At 38.9% G+C, this 25560-nt stretch overlaps 1 protein-coding gene across 6 annotated transcripts in view; it reads right to left on the bottom strand.

Annotated features, from left to right (window-relative positions):
- The window catches only part of GRIK1 (glutamate ionotropic receptor kainate type subunit 1), a 382552-nt gene that overhangs the window by 114195 nt on the left and 242797 nt on the right, over positions 1-25560 (bottom strand). For all 6 annotated transcript variants that reach the window (XM_082702776.1, XM_082702772.1, XM_082702774.1 and 3 more), the window contains exons 3-4: positions 22286-22543; positions 8758-8939 (exon numbers count right to left, since the gene is read on the bottom strand). In XM_082702776.1, coding sequence (XP_082558902.1) covers positions 8758-8939; positions 22286-22543 — 440 coding nt within the window. The remainder of the gene's footprint in view (positions 1-8757; positions 8940-22285; positions 22544-25560) is intronic.

Genomic DNA, 25560 nt, shown 5'->3' with positions numbered 1-25560 from the left:
AAGCTGCCAATGTAGTTTTGAGGGAGCCTTTTGTCCAGAGTTCGACCTAGCTGTACAAGGTTGTGCTTTAAGACAATGCGGGCTTGGTGGTTGAGGGCCCAAGAATTTCAAATGAGAAGAATGAGGTCACATTTTTTATTTGGAACGCATAGTTTTTGAGGCTACATGGATGCTGGATGGGGAGAAAAGGGGGCTTGCAACAGAGCGATCAATTGTTGTAGCGTAGGAGAAAGATGATGACAGAGAAAGGAGGTGGAATCTGAAACATATTCAGAAGGCAGAAGCTACACCATTTGGTAACTCACAAATAGGAAGGATAAGGTAGAGTCAAGTGAACTCCTAGGTTTCTGGATTGAACAATTGGCTGGTGTCTCTGGTCACCAAAGCAGGGGCAGGAGGAGAAAGTAGTTCTGGAGAACTGGATGGAGAAAGGTAGAGGAGAAAATGTAGTGTGTTAAATTTGGTGTGGAGATTTAATGACATCGAGCAAGGTATAATAGGGAGGCTTGGAAAGTCAGGCTTGAGAGGAGGTTTGGGGACCATGGTCACAAAGTTTAAGAAGTAATGCAGTGACAGGGTTAACAGTGGGAAACACTGTATCAGTCTTGTAGTTTTGCCTAGGCACATATCACTAATGATATTGCTGATGGTGATCTCTCACATGTGGAATTTTTCATGCATCAGCGGTGGGCTTAATGCCTTATAGGCATTGTCATATTGACTTCTCTCAGAACAATGTGAGATATGTACTATGACTTTCCCATTTTACAGATGTAGCAAATAGTGAATCGCAAAGTCCTCTGTTAAATAATACATCCAATACACTAGAGTTTTTCATTATATTTTATTCCCCCTACCTTGGCATAGTCTTTAACACATACAAAATATCTAATATATGCTAGTTGAATAAATAGTGAAATTTATGTCCTACGTGGTCACCCTTAAGCAGAAGGATTTGTCTAACAGTCATGGGTGGGAAGATTCTTTTCATAAAATCTTACATTTATGAAGGGTTGAAGAAGCTGATGTGGTTAACATAGCAAAGTGATTTTTAACCTACTTCAGTCTTAGGCTTCTTTAGAGAATCTGATAAAAGCTATGGATCTTTTCTCCTGGAAAAGGCACATGGAGGTGAATAAACATCCCCCAAATTTTGAATAATGCCGAGGTTCACTAATCCTGCTAAAGGTTTAAGACATGCTTTGATATCAGATGTTTATAACCTGATTCCTTCTAAATTACCCCCACTTCTTTTGCAAGGATAATTTCTCTTATCACCTATTACAACCAAATTCTGATGTAGCTGGAATTAAGCATTAGAGTATTTCTGAGGCATACATGTGATTTTTATTACCTCTCAATTCAGATGGAAACAAATCTATACTCTTTTCCAAATCTACTGTTTGGAAGTTTTTCCAAGTATGCAATTGGGCATCCTGTGCACTAAGAGTATAGACACATTGCAAATTCCTTCACTACATTATTAGTTATTCACAGAGATCAATTAATTCTTGTGCATATTAAGTAACATTCTCATATCTATGAACCGCTCCTTACAACCAAAACTTACTCTATGCTTAGGAAATGTAAATCCATTTTAATATCAGCCTGAGAGAAACAATTGGGTTGAGAATGTGTTGCCAAAATAATTATATACTGTACTACAAATTATCATCAGTTAGAATAAATTGAGAGTCATCATTATTACATCGCCAGGATTTAGCCAAAGTAATGAACTTCCCATCAATTAATTGTCTCAAAGGCTACCAAAGGACTTCAGGAACTTAAAAAAAAAATAAACTGCTTAATTATTCCATCATTTCTTTGAAAGCCTACTAAGTACAAGGCAATGTGAAAATTCTTTATGTTTGGACACTGGGAAGAGGATTCCTAATCACTTATATGCATGGAGGCTCAGAGCAAAAGAGAACCTTAGCAAGATTAGAATCCAACAATCCTATTTTGCAGATGAAGTCACTGTGTTGAAGAAGAATCAATGGTCTTGCTCAAAGCAGCATGTTTAAAAGATCAAAGAAACTCAAATCACTGCCACGTTAAGCCCTGGCTTGAAATTCCAGCCTTGCTATTAATTAGGTGGATGACCTGGAAATTCATTTATCTCATCTATAACATGGGATATTTTGAAGGATAAGAAGATATCCTAGTGGAATGCATAGCATATTCTGGCACATAGTGAGTGCCCAATGAATGGTGACTATTTTATTCTATTAGGGCAAGAGCAGAATTTGCAACTGGATCTACCAACCTTCAGTCTAAGACTCTCGTCACAGTCCCTTCCTGCTTTAGAAATGAGTTTCCCTGTATTTCACCAGTCTGTGGGCATTGGGTAGCCACATTCTGTGACTTTAATTTTCAAGCTCTTTTTTTTTTTTTTTTTTTGATCAACGGGGCAGGGATTTATTTTATGTTGTTGTTTTTACTGTTGTATCTTTCTCACCTTCAATCAGTGCTCAACAAATATGTGTTAAATGAAAGCGTGAATTTTTCTACTATGTCTCTACTACAGTCTCTCCTTGGTTTCAATATAATCAACGTTTCTTAAGGACTTATGTAAACTAGACAAATGATGGGATGTTGGAGAATAGAATGAAACACTGCATTAAAGGAGTACAGAGTCTAATTAGAATGTGTTCCATGGGGGGCGCCTGGGTGGCTCAGTGGGTTAAACCTCTGCCTTCGGCTCGGGTCATGATCTCAGGGTCTTGGGATCGAGCCCCACATGGGGCTCTCTTCTCAGCAGGGAGCCTGCTTGCCCCCTCTCTCTCGGCCTGCCTCTCTGCCTACTTGTGATCTCTCTCTCTGTTAAATAAATGAATTAAAAAAAAAAAAGATTTAGAATGTGTTCCATGGTCTACTGTGAAGAGAATCAGTTGGCATCTTAGTGTACATAAACAGCAGCAGATTGGGATTTTTTTCCCTCCCTTTTAAATCCTGAGGTAAGCTTCGAATCCCAGCCTCCCAGCCTAGCCATTGCTGGCTCTGTGACCTTGGGCAAGTAACAAAAGCTCTCTGAGCTCGGTCAGTTTCTTGTGTACAGAATTTTCTCATAAGAATTAAGTGAATGATGCATTTTATCTTCTTAGCAACGGTGCCTGGCACCCAGGGAGTTCCATCAGAGGTAGTTCTTAAGGTCTTTGGCCTACTCTGTGTGTGTATGATGAGAGATGGGGTTACATATCTGACTTAGTGGGTGTGGGTTCCCAACACAGGTTTATAACCTCTTGGCACACCACAGTTATACTGTTTGACTGTCTGTTTTCTGTGTTGAGAGGTGAAGACTGATAGTGCTTCTGTCCTGTGGAAACACGAAATGAACCCCTTCTAACCACCTCTCTTTGTCCCAGTCCTGGGCAATAGGTTCAACTTCTATGAGGAAAGAATCAATGCATAAAATTATTTGATTAATCAGCATTGCCCTTGCATGTCCTAGTAGAGGGAAGCCAGGATTTAAACAAAAAAAAAGAAAAAAAAAAAAGAAAAGAAAAGAATTTTCTCCCGGGCCTTGTTATGCTAATTGACAGAAAGGAAAAAAAAAAAAATAAAAATAAGAGCACACAAATGTTGACAGGAGAAAATGTGATATAATCCCACAAAATATTTTGGTACTAAAATGTTTTATGGAGACTAATAGCTCAATTATAGCTTCATATTCATTGCTATAAGTGTTGTGAGGGGAAAGAAGTCTCTCTTCTGACACACTTGTTCATGTAAACAAGAGAGCAGGTTTCCTGAGTCAGAAACAGTATGTTCATGCTTGGTATGGCCGCTCTCCAGCTCAGGGACTTGGCCCAGGGACACAGCTTCCCTGCTGGATGGAGTATCACAGTGTTCCCTCCCTTTCTATCAGGGAAGCATTAGGATTCCGGCTACCCTGCTTGAAATTGTGACTTGCCTTCTCAATCCTATTACAGGACTTGAAAGTGACTATGCATTTCTCTGAAGAGGTAAATTTATTTTCAGGAAGTGGGATCGTAGGCTGAAATGCATTACAGTTCTTAATATAGGATTTCGGGGATTGAATAAAACCTTCCTTTGAGGAAACTGAGGCATAGAAGAACAACTTGTTCAAATGCCTCGGCCGAGTTGAGAGTATAGTACACTACGTCCGATGGAAGGGAGGTGATTTTGGAGATTGCTTTTATCAAGAGCTTCAAGAATATTTCTTGGATCATTCATTCACCCTTTTCCTTTACACATTCAACAGAGCCGTATTGAATGCTATGTTTCAAGTAAGGTACATGCTTGGGATTTGGAAGAACAAGACAAAGGAGGTTTCTATCCCCTTGGAGGTCATAGTGTTCTAGGGAATATGGACAACAAATGAGTCAATGCTGGGATGTTTGCATTAAGAACATACTCATCACATGGTAGATGAAATTATTACTATCTCTGAGCTTCAAATTTTGTTTAAGATTTTATTTATATATTTGACAGACCAAGATCACAAGTAGGCAGAGAGAGAGGAGGAAGCAAGCTCCCCGCTGAGCAGAGAGCCCAATGCGGGGCTTGATCCCAGGACCCCGGGATCATGATGAGCTGAAGGCAGAGGCTTTAACCCACTGAGCCACCCAGGTGCCCCTGAGCTTTGATTTTTGCGTGCAAAAGAGGGATCAAACTAATTATACCAAAAATTACTGTGTAGATCCAAGGAGATAGTTTCTTAACACCCAGCATGGCACTGGGCACATTTTAGGCATGCTAGTACAGTCTTCTTATCTAGTTCCTTACCTTTAAATTCCCTCCCATCAGCACTCTCTTGGTAGAATCACACTTATAAGCCAACAAGGGGGCAGATAAGGTGGCACTGAAGAGTCAGTGGGAAGAGAGTGGGACTTGGAGGAAGTGAAAGCAAAGAGTTGTAGACAACTGGGAGTGTCCACACTGGAGACAGGCTTGGAGAGAGGAGTATCCTTGTGAAGCAGCAGGACACCAGCTGGGAGGTGGCAGCTGCACAGGGAGAGGAGAGGACACCAAGTAATGGGATGGGTCCCCTGCGGGTGCTGCTGGCTGCTGGAGCCACTCTCAGACTACAGAAATTCATGAAGACAGTTCATTCATATGAAGTCTCTGTTCCTCTGTAACCTAATCAAGTCTTGACATTTGAATTTCTAACTAATTTTTGGGAAAGAACCTCTCAGATTCTCATCATATAGCACTTGTTCAATATGAATAGAAATAATTACTTTGCTGGAGTGATTAGCATGCCCAAGAATAACTATAGACTTTTCCCCAATTTTTACTTTTAGATAAATGTCAGAGATCTTCTTTAAAGTGCATTTGATTTCTTTTTTTTCCTGAAGAATCATTAAAAAGTAGTAAAATATGATGAAGGTGCAGAGAAATGCACGGAAATAATGGGAAATGTACTTGAGAAGAAAGCCAAGTTGACCTGGCAGAGAAAATTTTATCAGCAATGATTTTAGTCACCAAAAAAGCAGGAACTATTAATATTAATATCCTCTAAAGGAGACCAGCAGCAGGTGGTTGTGTTTTCTCCAGACATTTCTGGAAGCTTATTTTGAAATGGAAGGGCTCATCCATTCTGAATTGGGGTCCTTCACGGTAAAGTGGGCACACAGGCTCTGATAATAGGTGGTCTCCAGACCATGAGGCAGCCTGCCCAATCAGAGAGTCACCTGGTTGGAGCACTTAACATATCTGAGCTTTAGTTTCTCCAACTCTGAACTGAGAATACCAAATTTACCCTGGGGTTATTTGAGGCTGCATAAGACAGTATAGAGGATACCAGGCACCATCATTTGCACTTCAGTGGAAGAGATAGGAAGAGATTGGTTGACTGGTGGCCAGATTTAGGATCTTGAACTCCTGCACTCTCCAGCTTCCCTAGGGACACGCTTGGCAGACAGAGGGGAGGTCTCTTCGTTTCTACAGGTTGTTGCCCAAAGGTAATGGGTCAAGTCAAGCTGGACCACATGGGGCACTTGGGCCTCATTTTGACATTAATACAAAGTCCTGAGGTCTTCAATCTCTTTCCAACCACACAGCTTCTTGGAGGTCCAGATTAAACCTGGTTAAACCAACCAGGAGCCCCCCACCCCCATCTGTAGCTTAGCAGTCTACAACAAAAGTTGGATGAACATGCTCTTTAGTAGTTTCCTGCAATGCCTCACAACAATCTTACCATGAACCTAATGAGGAAGAGTAAACACAAGATAAAATATGACATGGCAAGGACAGAGGCAAAAGGGTGCATGTCAATGGCTAGAACAAAGCTGAACTAATTCCTCACTCCCTTACCCCAGCAGACACTTCTTGGGTGTGCTTTAATAAGAAGGGTTTTTTGGTTTGTTGTTCAAAAAATTGGTCTTTGGGGTGCCTGGGTGGCTCAGTGGGTTAAAGCCTCTGCCTTTGGCTCAGGTCATGATCCCAGGTCCTTGGATTGAGAAACCGCATCAGGCTCTCTGCTCAGCAGGGAGCCTGCTTCCCCCCCTCCCCCTCCCCACAGCCTGCCTCTCTGCCTACTTGTGATCTCTGTCTCTGTCAAATAAATAAATAAAATCTTTAAAAAAATTGGTCTTTGAATGATGTAATCTCTATCTACCAGGAAAGAGCCAGTTGCGTCAAAAGAACATTACATCCATATTTATTGAAATAGAGGAAAAACTCTAGCAGCTCTTTCCCAGGCTTGCCCATTCTAAGCCTGTGCTTTAGGGGAGAGGTTGCCAGTTATGTGAGCCAAATGGGTATCTCACCAGGAAAAGACTCATTGGCAAGCCCTTCTCTTAAATGTAATGGAAGTCCCCAGTCTCTGTTATAACAGACTCCTGGGAAGAGATGCTTCTTAGCATTTTGAGGGCTACACATAAAATCTGGGTGTTTTTTTCAGTTCTGATTCACACCCCATTACACACTTTAATGAACTGTATTGAAATTCTCAAATGAAGCCTTAAGATAAAGTGGGCTGATTCTATTTATTATACCTTTAAAGTGAGCTGTGGACATCACTGCAACATGCTTGCTTTCTTTAATGAGAAATCATTTTAATTATAATATCCGAAGATCTGTTAATGCAACTGTACCTAAAAGTTGGTAACACATACTTTCCTCCTAACTGGAAAAGCAACATTTCATAGTGGATAAGGTGCAGGATGGGAGAGAGGAGGCTGAGTTCCACTTTCTTGATCCTCTCAAGTGAGAAGATTAGCCTTGATGATGTCTCAGGATTTTTTGTTTGTTTGTTTTTAAGTAGACTTCATGCCCTGCTTGGAGCTCAATGGGGGCTTGGATTCACGACCCTGAGATCCAGACCCAAGGTGACATCAAGAGTCGGATACTTAAGCAACTGAGCCACCCCAGTGTCACTCTAAGATTGTTTTCAACTACAACTTAAAATATGTTCTATGACTTGAAATAGATTTTTAGTGTAATCATCCAGGAGATAATGGGAACCTCTAGTCAACTTTCCTGATTGTCTACTTTCAGTGAAATTAAAGACTCAACACTGAATTCAATGGCTTCGTGGAGATGCCCTTCAAATATGAGATCCAGTACTGGAGAGTCATGCGCAATGGCCACTCTAAGAGCTCTCCCAAGTGATTTGGAAATCCGCAGCTCTACATTTGTGCAGGGGTTGGTCTACTTGTGAAATTAGTGCCCATTTCCAGTCAACCACATAGCACATCCCAAACCTTTTAAACCGGGGAGTACAATAATGGTTTGTCATTTCAGATAAGAACATTGCCTTATGCCACAATAACTGCTTAAATTAAATACAAAGAGATACCCATTAAGGCCATGTAAATATGACCTGGGTATTTTTCCCCATGTTTCTTCAAATTCATCCCTTGATCTTTTATTAATGCATCTATTTTAAGCATCTCACTAGCCTTTTCCATTGTCTTTGTCTATGCCAGAGTTTTTCAACCCCAGCACTACTAGCATTTTAGGGTAACAGTTCTTAGTTGTGGGGGATGTCCTGTGCATTATAGAATATTTAGTAGCATCCCTGGCCTCTAAATACTAGTTGCCAGGAGAGTGCCATTGTCCCCAATATGACAACCAAAAATGTACCTAGACATTGCCAAAAGTCCCCGAAGGTACAAAATCACTCTGGGTTGAGGACCACTAGTCTATGCTTTATCTTTCTTAGACCAGTAGTATATCTCCTGAAGTGCTCAGGAATGATTACCCTGTTGTTTTCATTATTCCTAACATTCCTAACATCTTTCATTTACATACGATTTCACAATTTATCAAGTGTTTCCACCCACAGTATTCATCAAGATTATGCATGGCAGCTCATTGTCTGTGACAAGTCAGAAGAGAGAAGCATCTTTTCTTTGTTGTCCCTGTGTCCCCTTTTCACTATGCTCAAAATTCTACATGTTTGACAAAAGAGGTTTTGCCATGAGGAAGATGTATTTAGGACAAGTCAGGTGTTATGAAATGAAATCTGCTCAGTTCTTTCAAGAGATGTAAAAGAAAAGAGGTTTAATAGCCTTGAAATGTCATCCTCCTCTGCTGACAGGATCTACACATCTCCCAATACATAGGACCCCACATCTACAATTCTATCCAACAGGTGGCTTCTTTGAATTCCCTGAGCCCTATGAACTCCCTGAATCCTTTAAAAGTGTTCTGAAAGCTGTAATCCTCATCCTAAACCTGACTGCTGCAGTTTCATCAGGCTGCTCAGAGTGAAGCCAGATGGCATTTTTGAAAAAGAGATATGAACAAATCCACCCCCCCCACTTCACCCCTCCCTACCCCTCTTACCTGCTTAAGGATTTCTGCAGCTGTTCCATGTGAACAATCAAATATCACATAGAACTCCTTGCCCTTCTTCATCTCCTTGAGCAAAGGCTTGGCATCTTTATTCCCAGAGGGCAGTTGGCGGATTTTGATTTTAATGTTATATCTGGAGGGAGCTTTGATGAGCTCTTGCAGACGAATGAGACCTGGAAAATGACATTCCATCATGCAAAAGACCGTTCTGTCTGAAGAGGATTTGTTTATTGCCATTTGCAGTCAAACTCATATCATTCCCAAAATGTAGCAAGTGGCCACCTTCCTAAAGGTTACACTATTGACTTCTCATTTGTCATTTCCCTTTCTGTGGTAGATTATATTGTATTTTCCTTTTGTGGGCTTGTGTGGTTTGGGAACACAATTTTCTTAAGTGAATGTTGAATTTAGTTAAATGCACTTATCCTCTCCAGCTTTCGGCCAACACCACAAATCTTTAATAAACCAAGTCTGTAACTGTAAAACTTTTGTAAACAAAAGTTGCCTGACGTTTCTAAAGGTGTTAAATGAAATGGATAATGCTTGCTTAAAACAAAACAAAACAAAAACAAAAAACAAAATACAAGCAGACAATAGAATACTAGAATTTCTTGGGGGCTGAAAACCTCTGTAAGCTTTTCATTGAGTATTAATGTATAGCACACTGTTTCCCCGCTCATTAGCTGGGCTTTTTATATAATTTTTCAGTTCCTACCATATAAACTATTTAGAAATGGCTCTTCACATCTTCTTTCTAATATGATTGAACATTAAAGTGGAAAATCCTTTCTTGATTAAAAAAAGATAGATTATAGAGTTTTTAGAGATTCTGATAATAAAAGCAGAAACAAATTCCTTTAAAATCGACCATCGATAATTGTTGGAAAGTGTACACAGCCAACTAACATAACAGAATATTTGATTTACCACAAATGTGAATCTACTGAGCTACCATTCTTTAACAGACATACTTTACTGGGAGAAGGCAAACAGCTGTACAAAGCCTCTGTTTTATTTCCCCAAATTAACTTGTGATTGCTACAGTGCATGATTTCGGCTCTCACTTGAGGACTCTCATCACATTGGAAAATGGAACCTTTTTTAAAAAAATTATGACACAGTTCTGTGTCTTTAAGATTTGTCAACTTCAAGTAATCAATAAGAAATGTTAAGTTTTATCATATTCAGACGCAAACTTGGGTATGAACCGTCATGGACATGGAGGTCAGCTACTTCCGGACTTGATACATGTCTTTCATTTTCTTACTTTATTTAATTAGTTATCCACCCCCTCCACCCAAACCATATTTTTGTGGGTCAGATATTAAAAGATTCCTCTAACCTCTTGGGTAGGTTGCGATAACTTTGTAATTGAGCTGCTCTTCAGAGTCTAATGGATACGAGCGATTGCAACGGGGCGGGGGGTGGCAATGGTTAGGGTCTCTAGGACCATAACACGATTTATCGCTCATTATTTTAAAAAAAAAATTTACATGAGAATTAAAATGTTAGAATGTAGCATTCATGGATTCTTGCTGTTTTTTTTCAAGCCAGTCAGCATGGTTGAAGGCTCTCAGGTACCAGTAATGAGCCACTTACCCTCTTCACTTCTGGAACTGCTAGTCCTGAGCCACTGATAAGTACTAAAAATGGAAGAAAACCAAGCACATGAGATTGCCTAGCTGTTAATCCTCCAATCATCCGGTGAAGTAAGCGTTACTAACTTCGTTATTTACAGTAAGGAAACTGAGCCTCAGAGTGGTTAAGTAACTTATCAGGGTCACAAAGACAGTTAGTAGGAGCCGTGAGTTCAAATTGTTGCCTGTAAGTCCAGCACTCGATCTTTCTACCTCACAGTCCAGCCTTACAAACACAGATTGCTGGTGCTGAGGAAACAGAGAGAATTTTGGATTATTTGTTGAGATGGGGAAAAAGTAGAAATAGGGACCCACTCATTCCCCTTTTTTCTTTACTGCTGGTTACTTGAGTCTCATTTGCATTTTTTTTTTTTTTTTTGCCTTCCTGCTTTGAAATTGCATAGTTTCTCCTCCCCCACCCCCACCCCCCTTTTTTTAAATACTGGAGCATAATCACAAAAGAGATCAATGTGGCCTTTAAATAAAATGAGAAGACCACTGAAAAGTGCATTCATGTGCTGCAACAAACTGCTCTTTCGTTCTTTGCTGAATGGAATGTTCATATGAAGTGCATCTTCTGATCATGGTGACTTACCCATATTAATGGTATTTTAAAGCCGAATATATTTTCTTGCTTCGTTCATTCATTTTTATGGGAAAACATTTCCCAGATGCTCATTATATGCCAAACCCCATGCTAAACCCAGAGTGTGGGACATGAACCCATCTTGCTTTAAGAAAGGGCTTCAGCCTCTGCCTTTGGCTCAGGTCATGATCCCAGGGTCCTGGGATCAAGCCCCGCATCGGGGTCTCTGCTCTTCTCCCTCTCTCTCTCTGCCTGCCAGTCTGCCTACTTTTGATCTCTGTCTGTCAAGTAAATAAATAAAATCTTAAAAAAAAAAAAAAAAAAAAAGAAAGGTATGGGGTTTCAGTTCTTCCAGAACCATAATAAACAATGTTCTGGTAATTTGTTAACATAAGTATTGCAATATTTTAGTAATAATCTTGCAGCCTTGTTTTCCAACGTTCATTTCATTTTGATCAGCTCAGCACATTGCCCTAATTGTTTTAGGTATTTTCATTACACAAAATCTACCATGTGTCCAAGATGACTTAATTTATTTAAGTGTTGAACCGCTAGCAGAACTTGTAAATTTACAGTAATTCAGAATTAGTAAGTGTTTAGTTTTATATTGAGATCCTCAGACTGGAATAAAGTGGTATAAAAAGCAAAAGCAAAAAAAAAAAAAAAAGCCCGTAAAAGGATTTTATCCCATCAATTATTGTGACATCGATGAGTATCAATTACTACTCAATTTTTATAAATCATGAGCTGAGGCTGATAGAGGCTGATGGAGTAACCTGCTCAAGATGCTAAGGTTTTATTCAGGTCATTAAGCCCACACCTTGAAGCCAGGTCTACCTTCTGACTCCCAGTCTCTGATTCTTTTTACCAAATCAGTAATCCTTCTTGACTTCGGGATTTCAGGTCAACTAACTGACTGAATGATGGACTAAGCAGCTATATGAGTAAGTATCTGGGTCAATAAAATAGAGAAAGAAAACTCTGCACTAGCATAAGGCATTCAACCTTTAGTTGGCAAATGAGGTCATGAATAGACATTTTGCTCTCTCCTCCTCAAAAAAGGTGACCATGCAGTTTTACCACTGTTTCCCCAAAGAGAGCTATTTTTAATACCAATAGAGGAGAAAGGAGAACAACTCAGTACAAAAGACCAGTTTCTAATTGGTCTAAATTTATCTTTTGGAAATATTCACTACTAAGTCCCTCATTTTCTCAGTTTGCTTGCAGGTGAATTGGCCTCGGGAAGGAAGAGCTCAGCAGATTTGAAGATTACAGATGAAGTGGGGGGGAGAAGAATGAGGGTGGGCCAGTGGGGTTTGCATTTCTCTTCCCAAAGCAATTGTTTGCTTAAAAAAAAAAAAAAAAAAGCCTTTCTGCCTTCATTAGCAAACATTGTAGAATTTATAATTTAAAAGTCCCCTCCACCTCCACCAGAAGAAAAAAATTAGAGAAAGCTTCCCGTTTATTTGCACTTTGCAGCAATCCATCAATTACTTGCAGTTCATTGTGAAGTTAAAATTTATTTGCTAAGCAAAGGGAAAGGAAATTGATTTAGGCACCACTCCTAACTTGGCTAATGGTCCTCCTGTGTTTGGAAGCTAGCCTTGAGTGACCCACTGCTCCCAGGATGGGATTCCAGCTGCAGAGGACAGACAGGACCATGCAAATCTGGTGATGGTTGTAGTCTTTCTAGCCCACCATGGTGGAAGGACTTGAAAAATAAAATGCAGTTGAGGAGACAACCAAACCCAACTGAGGGACATTCTGGAATAAAACTGATCTGGACTTTCATAGTTGTTAATCCTCCAACAATCCTGTGAAGTAAGCTTTACTGACTTCATTATTTACAACAAGGAAACTGAGTCTCAGAGCGGTTAAGCAACTTGTCAGGGTCGTAAAGATAGTAGGAACCAAGAGTTTAACATTGTTGCCTGTGAGTCCAGCACTCAATCTTTTTACCTCACCGTCTAGCCTTAGAAACACAGATTGCTGGTGATGTTGAGGTCACAAAAGGCAAAGGAAGGCTGAACCAAAGGAGAGTAAAATGAGATGACAACTAAATTCAATGAGTGATCCTGGGTTAAATAAAAACAAAAAACAAAAAACTAAAAACAAAACCTGTAAGGGCAATTATTGTGTCAGTTAGAGAAACTATAATATGGTGTGTGTATATCATCTCTTTATCATCTTTCTACCTAGAGAGAGATCAGAGAGAGAGAGATCAGTGCAGATCCAACAAACTCCATCAGCCTTTTCCTGTGGGGAGAGGGCATGAGGTGTACCTGGGCACAGGTGACTTCTATGAGGGCGGGGAGTTGGTAGCTTGGCTCCGAGTTCCTTTCATCTGGGTAAAAAAAGCCAGAGGGCCCACAACACCATTGGTCAAGAGCAGCACAGCACACACCATTGGGCTCTGGCTGTGCCTGGGCAAAAGCCATGTGCTGGAATGGAAACCATGGTGCCCTCTGGTCCTTGGGAAAGCCACAGTTGTTTAGCACAACCTGCAATGAGTCCTTCTGGCCAGCAAACCCCTGCTCCCCTAGACTCTGTCATCTATGCAGAGCATTCTTTAAGAACTATTATCCTATTTGTATATAATTGTATTGTATTAGTGTTAAGTTTCTTGTATTTGGTAATTGCAGTGCGTCTATAACCAAGAGGGCTCTAGTTCTTAGGCAAGGCGTACTAATGCATTTAGGGGTGAAAAGATCATGATGTCTGTCACTTACTTTCAAATGGTTCAACAACTCTATTAATTATTACTATTATTATTTATTGTTGTAGTAATTCTTTTATATGGAGAGAATCACAGAGCACTATAACAAATGTGGCCAATGGATTACAGGCTGAATGTAGATGAAAGGCATATAGGTGTTCATTGTACCTTTCTGGCATCTTTTTTCTGAGTTCACATCTTGCTAAATAAAAAGAGTAAACATGGAGATAGAAAATAACACCATAAGAGCCTCTTTCCTCCACTCCCACCCCCTGGAATGTAATTGGAAACCACATCTTTGGTTTTAAAAGCACTTCAGAGCAAGGAGCCTATTTATTTCACATGAGTTTGAGCTGGGCTCTGCATACGGAGATAAGTTTCAAAAATGTTCAAATGGCCAATTCTAAACACTACTTTTGGCCGCCTATCCACTCTTGTGCACTCAGACATGACACAGAAAAATGCTGATTTGCATGCACAGGGAGTGACTCTGGGAACAGGTGGAGCATATGGAGGAGGAAAAAAAAAAGCTGCTATTTCCAGTGAGGGTTTAAAATTTCCCATGTCTTCTTCTTAAATAATAATAAACGCTGCTAATGACATCACCCCTTTTAGGAAGGATGCTACGTGCCTTCTAAATATCTTCATAAACCTCAGAATATACCTTCGAGGTGAAAAGGTATCAGTACTATTTTACATTAAGAAAAGTGAGACACAGTGAGGTTAATTGTTTAGGTAGGCCCTAAAAATAAGTCACAGATGCCAGGAACTGGAAGGGAACTTAAGGTCAGACCCCTGCTTGATGCATGATTCCCCACGGCGCCCCCTCCCCCCTCACAGCAGCTGCTGAACTCCTCTCTTTTTGAGAAATTCTCCACCTCATGCTGCAGCCCAGTTCATTTCTGGACAGCTTAGTTATATTTAATAAGAATTAGTTTAAAAGGAAAGTACCTAGGTTTTCTTGAGTCTTAATCCTATTCCCTGTTCATTAAACCACTTCAGTGGGGTTGATGCCATAAAAGGGAATGCAATAAACCATTGGGACCCACAGAGAAGATCCTACATTTTAAATGGGAATTTCCTCTTCATTTGTACTTAGAAACATGTAAAATGGCATTTCACAAATTTGTTGGTATATTAATATACCCAAATCTAATAGGATTCTTAAGGGGATCTATGTATCCTCCAGAGGTAAGGAAAAATCAGAACTGAGAAATGGAGTCGGGTAAGTAAGTGAATTACCTGGGGGAAATACAGCACTTTTAAGTGCAGATCTTCATACATATGATTTTTCAAAAGTGCATCAAAAAAAAAAAAAAAAAAAAAGGCAGAGACTTCCCAAAAGAAAAATTGTGTCCCTTGATCAAAGAACCTCAAAGAAGAATCTAGTCAAAATATTTGAGATGAACTCTGTTGCAGTTAGCTCAACCAGAGTATTTCAGTCTTGAACTCTTGCTGATATCAATGGTAGCTAAAAATAATATACCTCTGTGCAATATCCAAATTGAATTTTGAACATCTGAATAGGGTTCTGGGCAGAGGACTGGAGTGGGTGGATAAGAAGGGTAGAAAAGATGAGGATAGAGGGAAAAAAAGAGCTATAATTTATTATCTTGTTGGTTCGGAGTGACAAGGACTTCTATTCCCTCAGCTGTTTCAGGTGGAATTATGGGAGGGTATCAGAAGTGTTCTGGCTAGCAAGAATGGTCATCATAACACAGTGGGTGAGCTGTGATTGCTGAAAGGGAAAAGATTGACTTATTGTTTTATTTGGCACTGATTGCTTACTGAATATCTTTCATTTTGGCTTGGACAACACTTATAGCAAAATGTTAATTTTCTTCAAATCAGAATTTTAGGCTTCTGTTAAAATTCTTAGTTCTGGACAATATAATCTTTCTGTTTTCTATGGGAAGATGGAGGGAAAGGTAATAAACATAATAAATCCAAGTCACTATTAAATTCAGCCATACAGCCACAAGAGCTGTTGACCATATTAACTGAGTTAATTGTATAAATTATTTCAAAGAGTGTATACCACATAATCAGAACTCAAGAATTTAGTTATTGTGATGTTTGTGGTTGTCATTTCTCTTGTGTTTTCTCCTTGAAATTATTGTTTTTCCAGTCACTAACACTTTTACGTATGTTAACCTTATTTCAAATTAATCCTCTTCCTAAATCTTCGAGAAAATATTTCAAATGATAGTTAATAGTTCTTTATTGTAGGCTGTGTTTTAGGAATCTCATGGCTCTGCTATGTTGGGAAAAATGACTTAGGGCAACCATGGATGAAAAAAAAAATCTCTTGAAGACTATGTGTTGTGAACGCAGGGCTAGAGGCATCTGGCTGGAACACATTTCCTTGATGGCCTTATTTAGTCTCATCTATATGCTGAGGACTCTCAAATCTGTCTCTCCACCTCACATCACATTTGGAACTCCAGACTTATATATTAGCTGCCTATTCGTCACCTTCGTTTGAATATAGTAGATATTACAAATTCAAACTTACCATATTTATGACTAAACAAACTCCTGCTATCATCCTTATTCCTCCAAAGTAGTTCCATCTATAACCTTCCCTACCTCAAATGAGGTTAACTCTTTCCACGGGCTCAGCTAGAAAGTTTAGACTCACACTTGACTCCTCTGTTTCTCTCTCAGCCAGCCTCCACTTCTTCAGGGCATTATGCTAACTCAACATTTGAAATATTTCTAGAAACTGACAGTTCCTTCCTCCTCTTTTATTTACCTTCCTCAGTTGTCTTGATTTTTTTCTGGAAGCTACCCATTTTTACCCTTGCCTGCCTGTATTATTCATACAAGAGCCAAAATGATCTTTTTATTATGTAAACCTGATCATGTCACTCTTCTGCTGTCCAATGGTTTTCCTATTTCATGAAAAGCAGAAGCTCTCCCTGTGGTCTGTAAAATCCACCATTATTGATACGGCGCATTTCTCTGACCTACTTTTCCCACTACTCTTCCCCTAACACACTGATCCTATTGCACAGGCCTCCTTGTTTGTAATAAAAAAAGGTTTATCAGAACACACCATACTTGTTCATTTGCATGTTCCCTATAGCTGTTTTCTTGCTAAGTTGGCCGAGTGAAGTCATCGTGACCCTATGATCCATAAAGTTTGAGCTATATACTACCTGGCCCTTTAGAGAATAAAGTTTGCTAGTCCACTAGTTGTGGCTACAATTCACTGAGATTGGCCTTGAAAAAGCAGAAACTGCTGAATATCCTCCACACTGTATTTGGTGCTCAGCTTCTCAGTTCTTTCTGATGTGTGTGAGGGATAGAAGCCAGGATTCTACCAGGGGTCTAATGAAGCAGAAGGGATGACCAATGAGCAGCCATTTCTCATTGCCTTAGGTCACCTCTGAATGTGGGACTCAGAGAGAAGTAGGTGACTAATGGGAAGAACATCCAGGCATCAGAGAGAGAGAGAGAGAGAGAGATGAAGCGAAACAGAACTTCACTCCCCCAACAGTTCTCCAGGGTCTTTCTACATTCTCACTTGCAGAGGACAGAATTCTGCCTGCTAGTATTTAGTGAATTGAATTTTGTCCTTAGAGACAAGCACAGTACTCCCCTTGACTTCAATGGGAGTCATGGGCCATTTGGTCCCCCAGACATCTGTGCTGGCTTCAGGCTATTTAACAAACTCCTAAACAAATCCCAATAAAGTGTTCTTTAATGGGTACTTAATTCTGGTGTGAGGGTGGGTGCTGAGCACACCTAAGTCCTTTCTTTTCCTTCAGGTTTACTAAGTTTTCTCCTTTTTATGGCTTGATAATTACTGCAACCAAAACCCTGAGTCAAGCAGTATTAAACCCACTCAAAGGCAAAAGATGTCTACTTTTATTGATCTCAGTTGACCTGTTTACTCTCTGGCTTCCAATTTAATAGCTCAATTGATTATTCATTTACATTTTTAATTTCTTTGTGGGCAAAATCATTTTAACATGAATCATTTCTAACTTAATGCACAACATACAGACTCATTTGGGATTTTCAACTTTAGCAAGTATGTATTGAGCAACAGGGCTCAGGTGAACTTAATAGGGATGAAAGCAGATTTCAGTTTCCTGTAAAAAAAAAATGATAGAAATGGTAATTTGAGTGTCCTCCTGTGCAAAATTCCCATCACTTCATGAGTGCTCACCTGAAATCAGAAGGTTGGTTAAGACATCAATTTTTGCGTTATCCTTTTACAAATTATATTTTGTCTAAATTCAATTTGAAATCTGTAACAGATTAGTTGAGCTCTTTAAATCTAAAAGTTTTGATAACATTCATTAATTTGCTTTCCCTTTGGATGGCCCTACTTTGCTGGAGTTGTAGAAGTAGTGAGAAAAACTTGTACTATCGAGTGTACTACATAATAAGAAACAGTGAGACTTTATTAACTTGTGCAGTTCTCTATTTACAAAGGTAAGCGACATGGAAGATATGATTACACTTACATTTATAACTGAAGGGGAGCAGAATTTGCCAGTCCAAAATGGGTCTCTTTGGGGATTAATATGTTTATTTTATTTCTTTTTCTAAGATTGTATTTATTCATTTGACAGACAGAGATCACAAGTAGGCAGAGAGGTGGGCAGAGAGAGAGAGGAGGAAGCAGGCTCCCCGCCGAGCAGAGAGCCCCATGCAGGGCTCCATCCCAGGATGCTGGGATCATGACCCTAGTGGAAGGCAGAGGCCTTAACCCACTGAGCCACCCAGGTGCCCAAAAGATGTTTGTTTTTAAGCAACCGCAGACACAGATGAAGCCCTGAAATCTGAGTGGATGTTGCCCTTTTATAAGAGATGTTTGCACGGTAAGGGAAACCCTCATTTGTAAGGGTGTGTCCTCTCTCTACCAGGAAGAGGGGCATGACTCAATCTCTAGAAATTCTTCTCCAAGGAGAAGGCAATGATTTAAATATGCATAACAACCTTATCCTTGTTCACTGTGCTTTTCCTGATAACCTCCCTTAACTGACTCCCCTCCCCCAACATCTTCTGTCTTTAGCAGAAGATGATATTTGAAGTGATGGCTTTGGCTATTTCAGAGAGTGACTTAAGTTTTCTTGGGTCTTTCCATCCTTACAGGTGGTATACATCTTATTAAACTTTGTTTGCTTTACTCCTGTTAATCTGTCTCGTGTCAGTTTAATTGCTTGAGCAGCCAAAGATCCAGGAAGGGAGGAAGAGAAAACTTTTCCACCCCTACACATCGCAATATTCCATCCCAAGACCTTTTATTTTTTATTTATTTATTTTTTAAAGATTGTATTTATTTATTTGACAGAGAGAGATCACAAGTAGGCAGAGAGGCAGGCAGAGAGAGAGGAGGAAGCAGGCTCCCTGCAGAGCAGAGAGCCCGATGTGGGGCTCGATCCCAGGACCCTGAGATCATGACCTGAGCTGAAGGCAGAGGCTTTAACCCACTGAGCCACCTAGGCACCCCATCCCAAGACCTTTTAAATATGCTGTGCAATTCACTTGATAGTATGTTTCTTCTTCCCAGCAGCAAGTGAAGCTTTAAGAATATGACTGCCTGTGGCTTATTCTTCTCTGTAAGACTGTTTTGAATGTAACATTTATAAGTTATATATCCAATCACCTACCTTCACTTCTTTCTAAAATGAGATGAGGTATAAGAAAATACATAAATGCATATTTCCAGCCAAAACAGTCACTTTTATCTGACAGTTTAAAAATGGAACCAAAGTTTAGTGAAAAATAGAGAAGGCTTACTATTCATACTCCAAGAAGTAAAACGTACTATTGCTTGGTGAAAAGCACAGTGGAAAATGAAATACTATTAAAAAATATTGTAAGTGCTTTGCTTTATTAATTTTCACTGATAATTTTCTTAACCTTATTACCTAATGTGTAGATCAAGAAATGAGCTAACTTTAATTCTTGGAGGAAATATATGCAAAAAGTAAAAAGTTTTATTCTTAAGTGTTATTACTAAGTACTTTCCTATATGCCAAAATTGTGCTAGGTGGCAGATTATAAAAATGAATAGGATAAAAGTCCAATGTTTAGGAATTCCTAGTCTTTTAGATGTGCAAACAGGTAATTGAAACATATAATATAATGCTTATATTTTTAAAGTGCTATTGAACTGAGAACTGGTGGTCTCAGAGGACTTGAAGGAAGAAATAATATTTGACTGTGATCACGCAGAATGAGGGAGCTCACTGTCTTAGGGGTTGTGTGGAGGATCATGCATAGTAAGGGGCCAGCTTCAGAAAAGAAGAGTTGGACATATTCATGATTCATCTCATCAGGTAAAAGACACAAAAGCGAAAATAAACTACTGGGACTACACCAAAAAAAAAAAAAAAGTCTGCCCAGCAAAGTAACCATTACCAGGCCCAAAGGAAACTTACTGAATGGGAGAAGACATTTGCAAGCAAAATATTTGATAAAGGGTTAATATCCAAAATATATAAAGAATTTATACAACTCAGTACCAAATTTTAATCCAATTAAAAATGGCACAAGACCTAAATTGACCCTTTTCCAAAGAAGACATACAGATGGTCGACACATGAAAAGATCCTCAACATCACTCTTTACCAGGGAAATGAAAGTCTAAACCACAATAAAATATCACCTTATACCTGTCAGAATGACTAGTATCAAAAAGACAAAAAACAGTAAGTGTTGGTTAAATTGTGGAAAAGAAGGACCCCTCATGCACTATTGGTAGGGATGTAAATCGGTGCAGCTACTATAGAAAACAGCATGGAAATTCCTGAGAAAATTAAAAATAGAAATACCATATGATCCAGTAGTACAACTACTGAGTATTTATCCAAAGAAAATGAAAGTACTAAATCAAAAAGATACATGTACCCTTATGTTTATGGCAGCAGTATTTATAATAGCTAAAATATGAAAACAACCCAAGTGTCCACTGACAGATGACTGGATTAGGAAGATATGGTATAAATACTGTGATATTACACAGCTATAAAGAGAATGAGATTTGTGACAACTTGAATGGACCTAACAGGTCTTATGCTAAGGGAAATAAGTCAGACAGAGACTATATGATTTAACTTATATGTAGAACCTAAAGAAACAAAACAAATGAACAAAGGAGCAAACCAAAAGAGCAGACAAACCCATAAATACAGAGAACAGACTGAAGGTTGCCAGAGGGGAGATGGGTGGGGAGATGGGCAAAATGGGTGGAGGGGAGAGTGAGGTACAGGCTTCCCATTATGGAATGAATAACTCACAGGAATAAGAGGCACAACTTAAGAAATATGGTCAAGGGCATTGTAAAAGCATTGTATGGTGAGAGATGGTAGCTGTATTGTGGGGAGAATAGCATAGGATATAAACTTGTTGAATTACCTGAAACTGATGTAACATTTTATATCAACCGTACTCAGTAAGAGTCAGCTGAAGTTGGGGATATGTAAGGAAGGTTAATGGGTTAATGGAGTGCCAGAGTTAATGGAGATGAAAAGGGCAAGTTGGTGAATAGCTTCAAATTAGAAGATCTTGACAAAGGAGAGTCACCAGCATGGCAATTTAACTGTATAAAAGGTAGCCTCAGCTCCAACAAACTTCAAAATATGACTAGAAGGTAGAAAGGAAAATGCCAGGAAAAGAAACTTGAAATGCAGGCAAATGGGAGAAAGTGCCTAGAGAGATGGGGGCTCTAATCATCAGGGTTCTGTTCTGCATCCTAAAATAAGCAGTGGAACAAGGAAAGCTTTATTTGAGGTTGTTTTCTGGGGGTTCTTAGTCCTCTTCCTATGAAAAGGTCAGTTTTATCAATATAACCTCTAACTAGATTCCTCTTGGTTAACCTACTTTAGAAACTTGTCTAACATATAACATTTACATAGTTCCTTAGCAAGTTGGAAGCATACTTCATGGTCATTTTCCAACTTTGCATTATTTTAGGAATGGAGTCATTGTCACAGTCTTAATAGAGTTGGAGAAGTGTGATCACATCTTTAATATTTTTTTTTAAAGATTTTTATTTATTTATTTGATAGACAGAGAGAGATCACAAGTAGGCAGAGAGGCAGGCAGAGAGAGAGCGGGAAGCAGGCTCCCTGCTGAGCAGAGAGCCCGATGTGGGGCTCGATCCCAGGACCCTGAGATCATGACCTGAGCCGAAGGTAGAGGCTTAAACCACTGAGCCACCCAGGCGACCCTAATATTCTGATTAGATTACTACATATATCAGTATGGTGATATTTGTCAAACACTGCATCAAAAACTAATGATGACCTACATGCTGGCTAACTGAACATAATAAAAAATACAGTCACAAAAAATAAAATAATAAAATTCTATCTCTCATCTCAGTCCTATGTGTAATATAATTAAAAGTTCAAAATAAAACAAAAACAAATCCCCCAAGTATGACGATAGAAAGATCCAAAGGAATCGGACATGGTCACACATGAAATTCCTAAATTAGAATACCCCGTTAGCTGCATTTTCATGCATTCCATCTGATGAGTTAATGTTTCTAGAACGCCTGGATTCCCTTTGTTCAGACCCGACATGGTCAGGTGAGGTCTTGCGCAAGTGCCATACCTGTGCTGTCTTCGTACACCACCGTCACTGTTTTCCAGTTATAGTAGAGGACCAGATCCAGGACTGCCCTACTGATCGCTGCATAATCTGGGTACAGGTTGATGTAAAACAAGTCTTTGTTGTCCACGGAGGGGTGTTTCCAGCGAGTTTGTATGTGTGGAACTTCGAGAGCATTGCAAATCGACTGCACGGCACTGACAGAGGAGCTGTGGGATGGGCCAAAGAGGGCAGCCACACCAAGAGCCAGCTGGTCACAGGCTAGTCGCCACAGACAAGGAGGGGTGCAGAGGGAGGGCGGGGAAAGGGGTAGAGAGAGAGAGAGAGCTGTGAATTTCATCTTTCCTTCATGATCCCTCTTTTTATCTTCATTATTAGAAATTTTTCTCCACTTTCCATCTGTACGTTGAGAAAATATGCTTAATCCAACTTCCAATATCCCCAAGATAGTAATGTGGACCTGATTAACAACACATCTCAGGGCCAATTCTGGGCAATCAAAAATGAGTGGCTAGTGTCACACCATTACTTTCAATCAGATGGGCTCTATATCCCTTGCTTGGCATGGCATAACCCAGGGGTGCTCAGAGCTGCTCTACAAGACATTTCCCAAGTGAATTTCATGTGAGTGAACTTCTGTCTTATGGCTGGTTGTCAATGAGGGTATTAAGGTGGTCTGAGAATTCAAACGATTCTCTGGATGGCTGCAAAGTACTTTAGTTTCCATCTTCCCAAAACTCAGAAATGACTTCCAGGCTATCGAAAAACTGCTAAAGAATATCAAGTGATATTGATTTCTAATTAATTAATTATAGAAAAATAGCAGAGCATAGTTTAAAGGGCTCTTAGAAGCCACTTGGTCCAACCCACTAATACCATAGAGTGGAGTGAGTCAGGGCCACAGGGTCTGTACCAGAGCCCAGGGGCCCAGCTAAGGTCAGGCCTCTCCCTACCTCAACATTAGCCAACATGTAGTCTAACAAAATCAAGTCAATATGTACTTAAAAATGAGTTCATAAAATGTATTTATTTTTCTCATTATAAGATTTTATACATTCATTGAAAGAATTCAAAATATTTTAAAGTGTAAGAAAGGAAAAAAAAGATGTAATTCCATCACCTTTGGGAAAATACTTATTTGTACTTTGGTATTCCAATTTATAAAAAATTAAGTCATTATACAGATACAGTTTGATACATTGCTTTTTTCGTTTAACACTGAATATAATACTAAAAGCACACCTTTCCCCCAAGTCTCCTCAAAGTCTTCAGAAGTATATTTTTCTCATCTGTAGAATAGTCCATCCCATGGACATGTCATTATTTATTTAACTATTTCTGATGCTATTGAACATTTAAGCTGCTCTTAATTTTTGTTATTTATAATTAATATTATAGCACTTTTAATATTATAGCACTTTTCTTAGTTCTTATATTTTTCTTTCATGTATGTGTGTGTACACATACACATACATATACAATATAAGAATTAAGAAAATATAAGAACTAAGAAAAGTGCTATAATATTAAAAGTGCTATAATGTGTATATATACATGCATATATATATACACACACATATATGCTTTCTTAGAGTAGATTTTTAGCTATAATTAAATGGTATGATATTTTTAAGTTACTTGATACATATTAAGCAAATTCCCTTCCAGAATGATAGGACTGATTATCCTCTATAACCATGTAAAATAGTGTCTACTAATTTCATGTTGATATAAATTTATGCTGGCATTATGTGTAAGTTTAAAAGCATTTCAAGTTTATATTTTAATATTAATTTAAAGGAATTTGGGACTGCCAAGAGATGATTAAATATTTGAATTAAATAATAACAAAATTTATAAGTAGAAGAATTATATATATATATAATTTGTTAAAATTACGAGAAAAAAATAATAAATGAAATTTTGAAAGCTGTATTGCAAATATTTACGTAACTGTAAATGTTGACAGTCATTCACGAGGAAAACTTTCTGATACTGTGCTCTTTTTACTGAATTGCTACCTGACATATGAAGACATATAATTTTCTGCATTAAGAGCTGTAAGCATAAATTGCCATTGTCTTCAGAAGCTTATTTTCTGGATATGTTTTCACTGGTAAGATAAAATGAGAGCGTGAGAGCACATGAACTGCTATTCTGTCTAACATGGGCAATGGATTAAGATTCCTGCTAATATTTAGTTCAGGGATGCTAATATGACTTGACAGAAAATCAATTTTTTGAATTCTGTTTGCCAGCAAATTACCCATTTTAAGAAGCTTTGGGGTGTTTAATTTACAAGTATGGCAGATACTTGAGACTATAAAAATGCTTTCAATTTTATGTGGGTTGAAGTGTTGTTGTTAAATGTGTTTGCCTTTCTAAGGTATTTGCACAGCAATGTTTGCATGCGTGACAGTCAGGACAGAGACAGACAGAGAAACAGAAATACAGAGTGACAGAGATAGACAAAGACAGAAACAGAGACAAGAGACAGAGAGAGGCAGAGAAAAAGCAAGATCTCACCCACAGAAATAATTCATGTGACGATAACTTCGAAGTACCGTATAAATAGAAATTTTTATTAATTGTTCGTAGGCACCTCTGACTTATGTAGTATCTGCAACTTCCCCCAGCTTTAAAAAGAAAATGTGCTTACACTCAGGTTGCACCATAGATTAAAAAAAAAATTAAAAAAAAGAAGAATCATTATACATATGCTTTTAATCTGTGCTCCTACGAAACAAGTTTTACCTTTTGCTTATAAAGAAAACTAACAATCCTGCAGAAGAGTATGTAAAGTGCACACATCTTATGATCCTGAGGTAATTCTATGTGGAAACACCAGTATTAGTCACTTGGCAATCGACATAAACACGGTGTTCATTGCATTCCATTTATTTGGGGCGAACATTCCTCTATGAAGGAAAGAGCCCCCTGTACTTGGGGGTATGGGGCAGCCTTGGTTTCCACACCAACACCTGCATGGAGTCTCAACACCTCCCTGGTTAGAGCCAAGTTTCAAGTGTACTGAATGTGACTATACTCCAGAGTTGTCTGGAAGTATTTGGGGGATGTCTAAACAAACCCCACAATCCCGGTGGCTCTTTCCATGACAGAGACCTCGAAGCCTGGCCTATATACAAATTAGATTATTTTGTAGAATCTTGTCTTCTACTTGGAAGAAAAAGAGAACCAGGAAAAAAAAAATGCAGAGATTGTCTCATTGGTTTAATTCTTACATTTCTATGATATTGTGGAAACCAGTTTAAATGAAC

Source organism: Mustela nivalis, assembly GCF_964662115.1.
Source record: "Mustela nivalis genome assembly, chromosome: 1".
Classification (NCBI taxonomy): domain Eukaryota; kingdom Metazoa; phylum Chordata; class Mammalia; order Carnivora; family Mustelidae; genus Mustela; species Mustela nivalis.
Note: the sequence above shows the minus strand (reverse complement) of the source record. Positions and strands in the feature narration are given on the sequence as shown.